Raw genomic sequence first — 12,758 nt, 5'->3', positions numbered from 1 at the left:
AGTTCGATAACAATTTTAGGCTCGAGGTGAGATTTGGCTTGAAGCTCGGCTCAAAACATTTAAATTTTTTTTTTTTTTTAATAAGCGGGTTCGGGCTCGGCTCGGCTGGATGCCACCCCTCCCCACTAAGGTGGTTCAGGTCCAGCTGCGTCCCGTCATAAATTGATCGAAATTTGCATGTGCCTTCCAACTTCTGGTCGTCGTCCATATAAAGGTCTGAGCAAATTAGGATCTTTTACCGCTCCACAGCGAATCCGGACTCCCCGGACACACGGGGGCGATTTCTGGTTGGTTCTCTTCCAATAAAAAACCTTCCCGGCAGCCTTCAAACAGGAGAGGGTTGAAGTGGGGAGTCGAAAGATGTTCTTCCACATAGTTCTGGAAAGGAACATGCAGCTCCACCCTCGCCACTTCGGCCCCCGACTTCGCGAGAAGCTCGTCTCCAAGCTCATGAAGGATGTCGAGGGCACCTGCAGGTTTGCTTATTCAAGACTTTAATTTCCCAAAAACCCTAGTTTCTCAAATCGAAGGACTCTAGGGCTTATGGAATTTCACTTTTTGTCTTCTTTTCTGTGTCTGTAGCGGGCGACATGGATTCGTAGTCGCGATTACAGGGGTCGACAACATCGGCAAAGGCCTCATTCGGGACGGAACGGGATTTGTCACCTTCCCAGTGAAGTATCAGTGTGTCGTTTTCAGGCCGTTCAAGGGGGAGATTCTGGAAGCAGTTGTCACCATGGTTAACAAGGTGTAGTACTTTTGAGCAGTAACCGATTTTTGCCTTGGATCTCGTTTATTTGCGTAGAATGGTCGAGCAGTACTTACAATAGCGAATTTTCGGCAGATGGGTTTTTTCGCGGAGGCAGGGCCGGTGCAGATATTTGTTTCGAATCATGTGAGTGTAATTTTTTAGCAGTTTATATCTTCAATTGGCCAATGATTTGACCATTGTTTAAGATGTTATTTGCGTAAGGCGGTCCGTATAATATTTTGAATGACCCGTCAGTTTGTGTGATTTTTTCTTTTTTTTTTTACATGTAAACTATAGGCAATATCAACTGGACTATTCGTATAATTATGATCTTTACCTCTTCTTCTGTTCTGTAGCTCATACCAGATGATATGGAGTTCAATTCTGGGGACACGCCTAGTTACACTACTGCAGATGGGGCAGTAAGTTTTAGTTTCTAACTTCTTCCAAGTGTTTATGTCTATGCGTTTGTACATTACAAAGGTGTTCTATGTTGCTCTTTGCCGTGGGTCACTGATTGCATTACTGGGCAAGGCCACGATAGAATGACAGGGGACTATAATACCATTTGATTGAAATCCATTTGATGCTTACATTAATCATTTCATTCTTAGAAAAAAAAATCAATTTGATGCTTTCTAATTTTCTTACCAAATTGAAAAGTCTGTGATATTACAGACATATTTTAGATGCAGAATCTTTATTGTTTTTCTTGTCGGATATCAGGATTTTGTTTGATCTGCTTCTGGTTCAGTTTAATGGTGGAAAAAAAAAGTGAAAGCACATGGCTTCTGTGCATACTATTTATAAAGGATTAATATCTTTTATGACAAGATTCCACAGTGGGAGTAACTGCATATGCGAACTCTTATACATGAGCTGATCTTATAATCATTTCCAGGTAAAAATCCAAAAAGACAGTGAGGTGCGGCTGAAAATAATTGGGACTCGTGTTGATGCTACAGAAATTGTAAGTTCTTACTGCTTTTCTATCTGTTTTTCTTGGCAGAGACTACTTGAATTCCCTTTAAAATGATTCCATTTATTATTCTTTTCCTTTTGAAGGTCGCAACTGTAGTTAGCTACTTGTGGTTATTACGAACATTGAAATGTATTACCTGCTTACAAGTTCCTTCGTTCTTCTTGCAAACAATTTAAAAATGAACAAGCTCTTAATTTGGCAATTTTCTTCGCAAGTTCTTAAACTTCGAAACTGGGTTTTGCATATTGGTTGTCTTCTATACTTGTTTCATATAGCTTTCAAAGTATATTTTTCGTGTTATGCTCAAAATGCTTATATTTTTCATGTGATGCTTAAGATGCTTATATGTTTGTGCATCTGGCATTCTTCTTGCTTTACATGTTTTCTGTAGCTTAGAAAGTCTATCTATCATGTTATCCTCAGCTTTTGGATTTGCTACCTTTTATTCTATAAATGTCTAACATTTTACCCCTTCAATGTAGTTCTGCATTGGTACTATTAAGGACGACTTTTTGGGTATAATTGATGATCCTGGTGCAGCTGCTTAAACGACTAGAGTTCACCATTTTAAAATTGTGGAATGCTTTTATTTGGTTATGTGGCGTCTATAGAAAACTGCGGCCTGTTTAATCAAGCTTTCAAACAGCCAGCTGCTTGGGAAGTAAAGCTGTATGAGATTTTCAACAGGTTCTTCAGTTAAGAGTGGTTCCTGAGCATCAGTACTGTGCTCTGGTATTGTACAAATACAATGTTGTGACTGGACGATTCCAGGTTAATCTGTTGTTGTTGCATAAAATGAACCTCAGGTGTATATCTTACATTTCCGAAGCTGCTTTCTCTGGATCTTGTAGAGGCATAGGTCTCGGTTTAGATGCATCATGGTCGATGTTTTTATCGACCAACACCATGAAAATATAGAGCTGATCTTATGCTTTCTGTAACAATTTGGCTTTCTCTACCCACAAGAACTATTAGAAAATATGAATATGTTAGAGAGTCATTTTATATGGGAAGATCGTATACACCATTTGGAGTTAGGGGTGAAAAAATTGTAAATAGTGTATAAATCTTTTCGTGTAAAATGACAATCCATCATATTATATCTTCTAACAAGAACAATACAGTGACAATTTTATCTTGGACATAGAGAGCATATAAATAAAACGGGGGTAAAATTCATACATTTTTTTATAAATAAATGGTCATTTTTCCTTTTTAAAATCAAATATGGTCAAGGTGTTTTAAATACATAAATCCTATAGGACTATTATTTTTATTTTTATTTTTATTCTATTTAATAAATAGTAAACAAAATTTGGCCCGTCTTTTATACTAGACGTGTCACCCACCCTGACTCATTCCAAAGTCTTGCTCTCGATCTGGCCCGTTCCAACTCGAACCGGGAGATATCTCCCCTCTCTGATTTTCGGGTTGAGAAAAATCCGTTCGCTTACATGGCCGCAATGTGGTTCAAACGGAATCACCAAAATATCCTTCTGCGACATTGGGCTTTTAAGGTACTTCTAACATACTTCGAACATTGCTGACAATGTGGACCATCCGCTCACCCACTTTGCTTCATCCTCATTTGTCTCAAAAACCCCATGCAAGCCTTTTCTCAAACATCTCGTCTTCAATCTCTTCCAACGGCCCTCCCCTTCCCTCCGCAGCTAAAACCCACATTCTTCTGACGTGCTCTTTCAAGCCTTATAATCAAAACCATCTGATTCAGACCCTCTCTAAACGGAAAGACCTCAAGAAAGCCCTTCAGCTCCTCTCCCAAGAACCGAACCCCACACAGCGGACTTACGAGTACATACTCCTAGCTTGTACACAAATCCAGTCGTTTGCCCTGGCTAAGGTTGTTCACCAACATCTTGCCATGAATGGTCTCGATCAAGACTCTTATCTTGCGACCAAACTTATCAATATGTACTCGCATTTCAACTCCGTCGACGACGCCCTTCGCGTGTTCGAAGAAACGCGTGACAAAACTATCTATGTGTGGAACGCAATCCTTCGAGCTTTGGCATTAGCCGGCAAAGGACATGAGGGCCTCCTCTTATACCAACAGATGAAGCAAAGTAAGGTTTGTGCTGACCGCTTCACTTATACCTTTGTCCTTAAAGCCTGTTGTGTTTCTCGCTCATCAGTAACTTCACTTCTGCAAGTTGGTAAAGAAATTCATGGGCACATTTTGAGAGACGAGCTTGCTTCACATATTCATATTGCCACCACTCTGGCCGATATGTATGCGGAATTTGGTGCTGTTTCTTATGCTCGTCGCGTTTTTGATGGAATGTCTGAGCGAAATGTGGTTTCGTGGAGTGCGATGATTGCTTGTTATGCAAAGAACCATTATCCTTTTGAAGCGCTAGAGTTATTTCACGAGATGATAACATCAGCCAATGACATTGTTCCTAATGCAGTTACCATGGTTAGTGTCCTTCAAGCTTGTGGTATGCTTGCAGCTCTTGGACAAGGGAAAGTAATTCATGCTTATGTTCTCAGAAGGGGGCTTACTTCAACATTATCAGTACCAAATGCACTAGTTTCAATGTATTCAAAATGTGGAAGTTTGGAGCTTGGAAAGCGTTTGTTTGGCCAGATGAGTAAGAGGGATACTGTTTCTTGGAATTCAATGATTTCAGGTTATGGAATTCATGGATATGGTAAGACAGCAATCGATGTTTTCTCTGAAATGGTGGAGAAAGGGGTTTCTCCTAATCGCATAACATTTGTTAGTGTTCTATGTGCTTGTAGCCATGTGGGGCTGGTAGAAGAAGGGAAAAGATTGTTCCATGATATGGTCCACATATACAAAACTTTTCCTTCTGCAGAACATTATGCTTGTATGGTTGATCTGCTAGGTCGTGCTGGTCAGTTGGATGAAGCAGCAAAGATGGTTGAGATGATGAGAATTGAGCCTGGCCCTACAGTATGGGGCTCACTTCTTGGTGCATGTAGGATACATGGCAATGTGGATCTTGCAGAAAGAGCAAGCAAACGCCTTTTTGTGCTTGAGCCCACTAATGCTGGCAATTATGTACTTCTAGCAGATATTTATGCGAGCGCTCAGATGTGGGAAGATGTCACTAGAGTAAAAAACCTTTTGGAAGCTCGTGGACTATACAAAATTCCAGGCTGCAGTTTTATTGAACTGAAAGGGAAGGTTTATTCCTTCATTTCTGATGATGAGTTTAATCCACATATTGAACAGCTTCATGCTCTGCTTGTGGAGTTATCAAATGAAATGAAGGAAAGAGGTTATGTTCCAGACATCAAAGTTGTTCTGTATGACCTCAATAGAGATGAGAAGGAACAAATTTTGCTGAGCCATAGTGAAAAGTTGGCACTTGCTTTTGGACTAATTAATACAAACAATGGAGAGCCCATTCGAATTACCCAGAACCTTAGATTATGTAAAGATTGCCACTCTTTCTCAAAGTTCATTTCTAAGTACATGCGAAGAGAGATCCTTGTTAGAGATGTGAATCGTTTTCATCATTTCAAAGATGGTTTATGTTCATGTGGTGAGTACTGGTAGAACTTGAGTTTCTTTCGCTGATAAAGATGCTTCCCATGCAAAAATCAAGTATAGAAATGTACACTTGTAACTTTATCATATGTAGAAGCTTTTATTTTAGAGCTCTGGAAATGGCAGCCTGATTTATACACAAATTTTTGCTTTTATTCATTAATGTAAATTCTTGTCAAACAATGTAACTCATAATCAATGAGATCATTAAACTTTATATTTGAAATAGATGGTGCTACTTGCTAATATTCATGTGGATATTAATAATTTTGACTGATCCCCAAATTCATCTTCAACCCATTTCATGTCTGGAGGAGTGATTTTCGGAACATAAGCTCATGGAACCCATTTCAGCATCCAGGAGGATGTTTTCAGGTTTCACATCGCAATGAATAACCCATTCAAGACACTCATGGCGAAGATAAGCAAGGCCCTTGGAAGATTAAATTCATGTGATATATTTTCCCTATAGTGCTCACTTCCATCCAAAACTCTTCCTTCTCCTTGGGTTGCATCAACCAATTTCTTGACTGCGGCAATTCTTTTATCTGCCTAAACTCCATTATAGACGATTCCAGAGCCACCCCTTCCTGGCTCCTCCTCGAACTTCTTCGTTGTTTTCTTCAGCTCGACGTAAATGAAACTCCTGAAACGATTAGATATTGCTTGATAATCATCTTCCAGCGATTGTGGCAGCCCATGCTCCCCGACAAGATGCATCGAACCTCATTCAATGAAGATGATCTCTATGGCACCTATGGCTGAAAGGAACCAAAAAAACGTAAACGTACTTTCTCTCTGTGCTGCTCTAGTACATTTCGAATGAACCTACCACGACTTCTCCGGGCTTTCAGCTTGGTTTCCTTAAATGAAACAGAGTTGTCTCTGAGCTTTCAGCGTTTCTGGGTAACTTTAGATAGATGCTACCGTGGAAGCTTGGTAGTTGTACTCGTTGAACAGAACACTTTTTATGTAACAGAATCCCGAGCCATCCTGAGCCATCGAGAGTGTACCCAAAAGCATCGCAGAAGCGTTGCACTAAGCAGATGTTTCTGCAAGTTTCAAACGAAAATTTTGGCTTGAAGTCGAGATCGAAGCCATAGAAATCTGTATGGGGTAGCTCTCTGGATTCTACTTCATGCAGATACCTGCTTACATTGGACTTGCGGTTGCAACCTTTGCTCCAGTCACTGGAGTCACTCATCTCAAAACCAACAAGGCAGGACCATCGGAGCATTTGGCTATGAACACAAATCCCGTTTCTCCCACAGAACCCGTGGACATTACAGGGCTGTAGAAGAGCTGCCCATGTAATCAACCACGAGCCATTCAACTTATGCAAGCTATAAAGCCTAAGATTACCATCGTGGCCCAGAGTCAGTCTCCTCTTTACCCGAAGACCCCAATCAGAAGCACTGAACTTCAATTCATCACTCAAAGAAAGTGACCCATGTCATCAAGAACCCCATATCCAATGGTATTTATATAATTAGAATAAAGAACAAAAATTTTATATGATAAGATAAATACAACATGAGATAAATCCAATGGGATTTTATTCGATAACTAAGGGATTATGCTTATCCCTTATTATGCCCTCTCAAAATAGGCTACTTGTTAGAGAGACCAATCTTGTTTTGTAGCAATTGAAATTGTGAACTTGGCACTAACCATGTAAGGAGGGAAGAAAAAAGGATGGGAAGAGCAGTGACACTTAGGGGTGGCATCGAGCCGAGCCCAAACTTACCTATGTTCGAGCCGAGTTTGATTTAAATATTTCAAACTCGAGCTCGAGCCGAGCCTAGCATCGAGCCTAAAATTGTAATTGAACTTGAGCCCAATAATTTTAACTGAGTTCGAGCTCTAACCTACATTTAAAACTTTACATAAAATACAAGTCAAATAAATTGTATATAAAATTATGCATACATTTAACAAAAAACTGGGCATAACCTCTACTTAAATTGGACATAACCTCTGTATATTAACCGTGCATAAAATTATCTATAACTATGTATAAAATTATTCATAAAGCTGCATAATCAAACACAAAATATTCCTTTGAAAAACAACGCTAGTTTTTTCTATTTATACTTAATCAGATCGTTCTGATTCAAGGACTGACATCTAGATCATGGAGACAAAGAAAAAGTTTAAGAAAAATGGTTTTGGATGACTTAATCGTATGCCCATTTTCGTTTTTTCTTCGAAGCATGGATTCATACAGCAGCAGTTCTGAAATGCTACCAATCTGTTCATCTGAAAAACTTGAGTGGAGTTAGCATTAAGAGAGTACCTCAAACAATTTGGGTTTCTTCAAGAGGCATGAGGAAGAGACCATCGGAATTCAAGAAATAGTTATTTTTTTTCAATCACTTGTATTCTCACATGTGCGAAATCACATGATGTCTTGCACGCGTAGGGGGAAAAAATTATTTCTCCCCTAACTTAGGTCTCTGGTTTTCTGCCGAGATGACACGGGGGGCAGAGGGGTCTAGCGGCGTCGACGAGGAGTTGTCGTCAAGGCTGAAGGCTGCAACGAAGGCCGAAGCAGTGGTGAAGGTAGACGAGGGGAGGAAGAAATCAGACCGAACGACGACGAAGGTGACCGACGAGCAGTTGTTGACGACGACAGTGGCGGCCATAACAGTGGACGGGAGGGGCTCGACGGTGATAAGGATCGGCGACAGAAAACGAGGGGAGGAATAAATCGAAGACGACTCCCACTCGCTACTATCTTGGCTCCCGATCCCGACTCCCAAGCCCTCGTTATGTTAATGAGCTGGCTTGCGAGCTTCGAACCAAACTATGGTTTGGTCGAGCTCGGCTCGTTAACTCAAACTCGGTTTGAGATCCAGATAAATCGAATCAAACTGAACCGAAAATGAGCCACTCGCGAACCGGTTCAGTTTGATGCCACCCCTAGCGGCACTAGTAGCGGCTAGCGCAGACGTAATCAAAGAGAACGCATTGTTCAGTGAAGAGATGTGGAAGAGTAGCGGTTGGGGCGGATGGAATCGAAGAGAATACATCGTCCGGTGAAGAGATGTGGAAGAGTAGTGGCACTGGTAGCAGCTGGGGTGGACGAAATCGCTTGTCTGGTGAAGAGATGTAGAAGAGTAACGACACTAGTAGCGGCTGGGCCGAACATAATCACATCATCTGGTAAAGTGATGTAGAAGAGTAGCAGTTGGGGCGAACGGAATCACATCGTCTAGTGAAAAGATGAAGAAGAACAACGACAGTAGTAGAGGTTGGGGCAGATGAAATCAAAAAGAACACATCGTCTGGTGAAGAGATGAGGAAAAACAATGACGCTAGTAGCGGCTGGGGCGAACATAATCGCATCATCTGGTGAAGAGATGTATAAGAGCAACGACATTGGCAGTAGGGGGGGGGGGGGGGGGGGACGAAAGCGTATCTTCCGACAAAGAGATGTAGAAGGGCAACAGTATTGGTAGCAATTGGGATGGATGTAACTGCATCGTCCGATGAAGAGATGAAGAGGAGTAGTGGCATTAGTAGCAGCTGGAGCGGATGGAATCGAAGAGAATGCATCGTCCGATGAAGAGATGTGGAAGAGTAGCGACTGGGGCAGACGAAATCGCATCATCCAGTGACGAAATGTAGAAGACTAGCAGCATTGGTAGTGGCTGGGGCGAACGGAATCGCGTCGTCCAGTGAAGAGATGTAGAAGAGTAGCGACACTGGTAGTGGTTGGGGCGAATGAAATCGCATTAGCTGGTGAAAAGATGAAGAAGAATAGCGGCACTAGTAGAGGTTGGGGCGGATGAAATCAAAGTAAACGCATCGTCTAGCGAAGAGATGAGGAAGAGCCACGACACTGGTAGTAGCTGGGGCGGACATAATCGCATCGTCTAGTGAAGAGAGGTAGAAGAGCAGCGACACCGGTAGTGGCTGGGGTGAACGGAATCGCATCTTCCGATGAAGAGATGTGGAAGAGCAGCGACACTGGTAGCAACTAGGGCAGACGGATTAGCATCGTCCGGTGAAGAGATTAAGAAGAACAGTGTCACTGGTAGCAGTTGGAGTGGACGAAATTTCTTCGTTCGATGAAGAGATGTAGAAGAGTAGCGGCATTGTTGGTGGCTGGGGTGGATGGAATCGCATTGTCCGATGAAGAGATATCGAATAGTAGAGGCATCGGTAGTGGCTGGGAAGAGTAGCAACATTGATAGCGGCTAAGGGAGGTCTTGTGCAGCGTCTGCGAGGGTGGTTTTTGGCAGAGCTGAAGACAGCGGTAGGGGCAGTCGTGATGGCGACGGTGGAGGCAACAAAAAAACAAAGAGGGATTGAGAGAAACGGAGACGGAGTAGAGGGAGAGAAAGATGCGGAAGGCGATCAAAGAAGTGGAAGCTTCAATCATCTGCGTGGAAGGGATTTTGGTGGGGAATGGCGACAAGAGAACTGAGCGAAGGGAGGACGAGGCGGAGGTTCTGGTTGATCCTGTTTCGTGGAACAATAGAGTGTAGCTTCAGTGCGGACAAGAGGCGCTGTCGGTGTCATTGAGACACAACGACAGCAGTCATTGTCACGACACAAGCATGCAATGTCAGGCGACGGGAGAGGAGTAAGACCAGGGATGACGATGGGAGAGGGTGAGGCGGAGAGGCACCGGTGAGACCCGATAGGGGTTGAGAGCAGTGGTTGCGGGCAAGATGCTCAATTCTGGAGATGAGGGCGGGCCCTATGTGACAGTGGAAGAGGGCGAGCCAGAGAGTGGGGAGAGAAGTTTTTTTTTTCTTTTTCTCAATTATGGCAATGAGCGAGGTGGACAGAATTGAGAGTGAATTGTCCAGGTGGTTCAGCTTGGGAGGGTGTGTTAAAGAGTGAATTACTGGTGAAGAAGCAATGGAAACGAAAAAATGTTTTTTGGGAGAACGATAAATGCAGAGGGATCGATCTACTCTGATACCATGTTGAGTTTCTAGAGAAGGAAAAACTTCATTAACTTATTGTAATATGAGTACAACCCCTATTTATAATAGAGATGTTGGAAGATATGGTGGATAACAAGTTGGGCGTTTATAATGTTCTCTCATCCCTAGCTTGAGGGGGAGTGTTGGAAGATGGGCTGAAGCCCACACGTCTAAGTGTGCGGAAGATGGGCTCAAACCCACATACCAAGGTGAAGGTCCATAGGCCCACATAGTGGTGGCATGATGGTAAATAAAGAGATCTCATAAAGATGACACTAATATAATTAGTTTACGATTTATGTACCTTATTCACTCTTACTAGGGAGAAGGGTATTCTTGTAATATTAGTACTTTTGCTATCTATAAATGCAACTTCAGGGGGAAGGGGGGGGGGGGGGGGGGGGGTGGAAATGTCTGTTACCCTATTCTTCCTCCTCTTTTCTCCAAATTCGTCACTCTTCCTCTTCTCTTCCTACAACCTTCTCTCCACAACTCTTCTTCTTCTCACCCTTTAATCATCTTCTACTATGATTATACATCATGAAATCCTAAGTTTCAACATGGTCTCAGAATAGGGAAAGATTTGAGATGGAAAAGGAAAAGAAGATGGAGAAGAAGGGGAGGAAGAATAATAAGAAGAAAAAAGAAAGAAAAAGAAAAGGAAACAAGACGAATTTATCCTTTTTCCTTTAGTCTTCTTTCCCAATTTATGTTTTTCATTGAATTTTTAACTCTCTTAACGTATTTCATGCATCAAATTATATATCGTTGGAAACATTTTGGAGTCTAGTTTCCAACTCAAAAACAATCTTTAAAATCAAATTTTTCTAGAAAGGGAAATCGACATCTGAATCAGCAAAGGTCAAGCAACAGAAAAGTTTGATGCAATAGCAAAAAACTTCAATTTTGTAGCCATTTTATGCCATCAAGAATGAAACTTTATATGGAAAAATATATATCAAAAGAAAATTATGTAAGTTTATTTTCTTACCTATTTAACTAATTCTCATTCTCAATTTTTTAGATGAAGATATCAATCTCGGAATAGTCAATGATCATGCTGGCCAAAGAAGAAAAAATACTCAATTCAGCCAGATTATAGAGTCCGAAATGTATCAGATTATTTATCTCAAATGAAGTATATTTTATGAAGAGAAGTTATACCTAGTTGAAAGGTATTTAATTCTATTTTCAGAACGAGAAAATTTTATGTCGATGTGAATATTTAAGGAGATATTTGCATTGGAAGAATCAAAGATCATGATAGTATTATGTTGCATGCGAAGATCTGGATTTAAGCCAAAGTTTTTGCGTAAAATTTTGAATTGTTGTTATTGATCAACAATATCAGAAAAGTATCTCATGAAATACCCTTGGAAAGTTTCTATTTGTTAACTAAAAATATCTAGAAAAAATCTTTAGAAGATAATCTTATTTTCAAAAACTTTCTTTGATTTATTTGTCAAAGATTGCCTTGCCTAAAGATTTCAAGAAAAAAAAGGTAAGGAAAGGTGTCTTCTTTGATCACCAAGTTGGCACCAAATGAAAGAGGAAACTACCTTATTTAGAATATTTCTTCCAGCCACGAATTTAATGAGATTGTTTGGGTTTTTTTGAAAGATTACAAATAATTTGATTTGGTATCCTTGCCTAAAAAATTACGGCAAAAAAAGATTGAAATATTTGGCTTAGCTTGAGTTACTTGAATTATAATATTTGAGCTAGTGAAGTTGTTGATACTAGCCTTCTTTTACTTTATCATACAAGAGGTGGATTAACACTTGAGCTTGTAAAATATTTGTTGACTTCAAGTTGGGATCATTGACATTTTCTCCCAGTTTGAAGGGCAGAATAGAAGAAGTATGAAGGATGAGCACATAGGAGATTGTTTGATTTATTGATTATCAAACAACACTTGGTTCAACTTATTATTGGCAGTCTATTACTCGGCTTGACTCACTCACTCACTGTCAAAGCTACTATCTGATATTTACTACCGGCTTGACTTTGACGTGGTTATTACCCTGGATTATTACCTTAGATTATCCTCAACTTATTATTTGGTGCATACCTTCCTAATTCATGGATGGACTTCTTGCATATTATCTTATGTGTCTTTATTTCTCTTAGGGACTTTTACTACTTATTGGTTATCTGTTGTTATATAATTGCCTATTTGGTACGTGTTATTTGGGCCAAGGCCCATTTTAGCTATTGCTATATTGTCTCTTTGATTGAGACATTATTATTGAAGGAAGACTTCTCGGTTGCTGATTGTTGTCAACATTGGTTATTCTGATGAAGAACAAAGCACATGGTGGCCCAAAAATATTATCTTCCAGTGATTACTCTTTACTCCCCTTATTTGGCATTTTTACTCCTACCATTTGAGAGTTACTGCCCGGCGGAGGGACACCGTGAAGCAGGAGTTTATTACTATACTTTTGAGCAATGCCTATAGACCCACTACCTACAAAGGATAAGAGTGTGCCTAACATCCAACATGAGTCAAGTCTATCATTCATCCAAGAGGTTTTTTTTAGCTAC

General features: G+C 40.8%; 2 protein-coding genes across 2 annotated transcripts; both read left to right on the top strand.

The window, feature by feature from the left end:
- The first annotated feature begins 224 nt into the window (after window positions 1-224).
- LOC137942220 (DNA-directed RNA polymerase II subunit RPB7) lies at window positions 225-2,533 on the top strand. Its single transcript, XM_068787927.1, has 6 exons — window positions 225-476; window positions 583-748; window positions 845-895; window positions 1,108-1,173; window positions 1,653-1,721; window positions 2,216-2,533. Exons 1-6 carry the CDS (start codon window positions 361-363, stop codon window positions 2,279-2,281), a joined length of 534 nt encoding a protein of 177 aa, XP_068644028.1. The 5' UTR covers window positions 225-360; the 3' UTR covers window positions 2,282-2,533.
- Window positions 2,534-3,282: 749 nt separating this feature from the next.
- On the top strand, window positions 3,283-5,391 carry LOC137942689 (pentatricopeptide repeat-containing protein CRR2, chloroplastic). The gene has a single exon (XM_068788421.1). It carries the CDS (start codon window positions 3,283-3,285, stop codon window positions 5,278-5,280), a length of 1,998 nt encoding a protein of 665 aa, XP_068644522.1. The 3' UTR covers window positions 5,281-5,391.
- The last annotated feature ends 7,367 nt before the right edge of the window (window positions 5,392-12,758 follow it).

The sequence above is a fragment of the Aristolochia californica genome, unplaced genomic scaffold, assembly GCF_029961685.1.
Source record: "Aristolochia californica isolate CCGP_79_NKW_82.1479 unplaced genomic scaffold, dmAriCali1.0.hap1 SCAF_10, whole genome shotgun sequence".
In the NCBI taxonomy this organism is placed as follows: domain Eukaryota; kingdom Viridiplantae; phylum Streptophyta; class Magnoliopsida; order Piperales; family Aristolochiaceae; genus Aristolochia; species Aristolochia californica.
Note: the sequence above shows the minus strand (reverse complement) of the source record. Positions and strands in the feature narration are given on the sequence as shown.

Excerpts from the sequence above, each read along its gene's own strand:
- LOC137942689 (XM_068788421.1), top strand. The coding sequence starts at position 3,283 with ATGTGGACCATCCGCTCACCCACTTTGCTTCATCCTCATTTGTCTCAA.
- LOC137942220 (XM_068787927.1), top strand. The coding sequence starts at position 361 with ATGTTCTTCCACATAGTTCTGGAAAGGAACATGCAGCTCCACCCTCGC. Across the intron at positions 896-1,107 it reads AGATATTTGTTTCGAATCAT|CTCATACCAGATGATATGGA; the intron begins GTGAGTGTAATT and ends TCTGTTCTGTAG. Across the intron at positions 1,174-1,652 it reads ACACTACTGCAGATGGGGCA|GTAAAAATCCAAAAAGACAG; the intron begins GTAAGTTTTAGT and ends AATCATTTCCAG.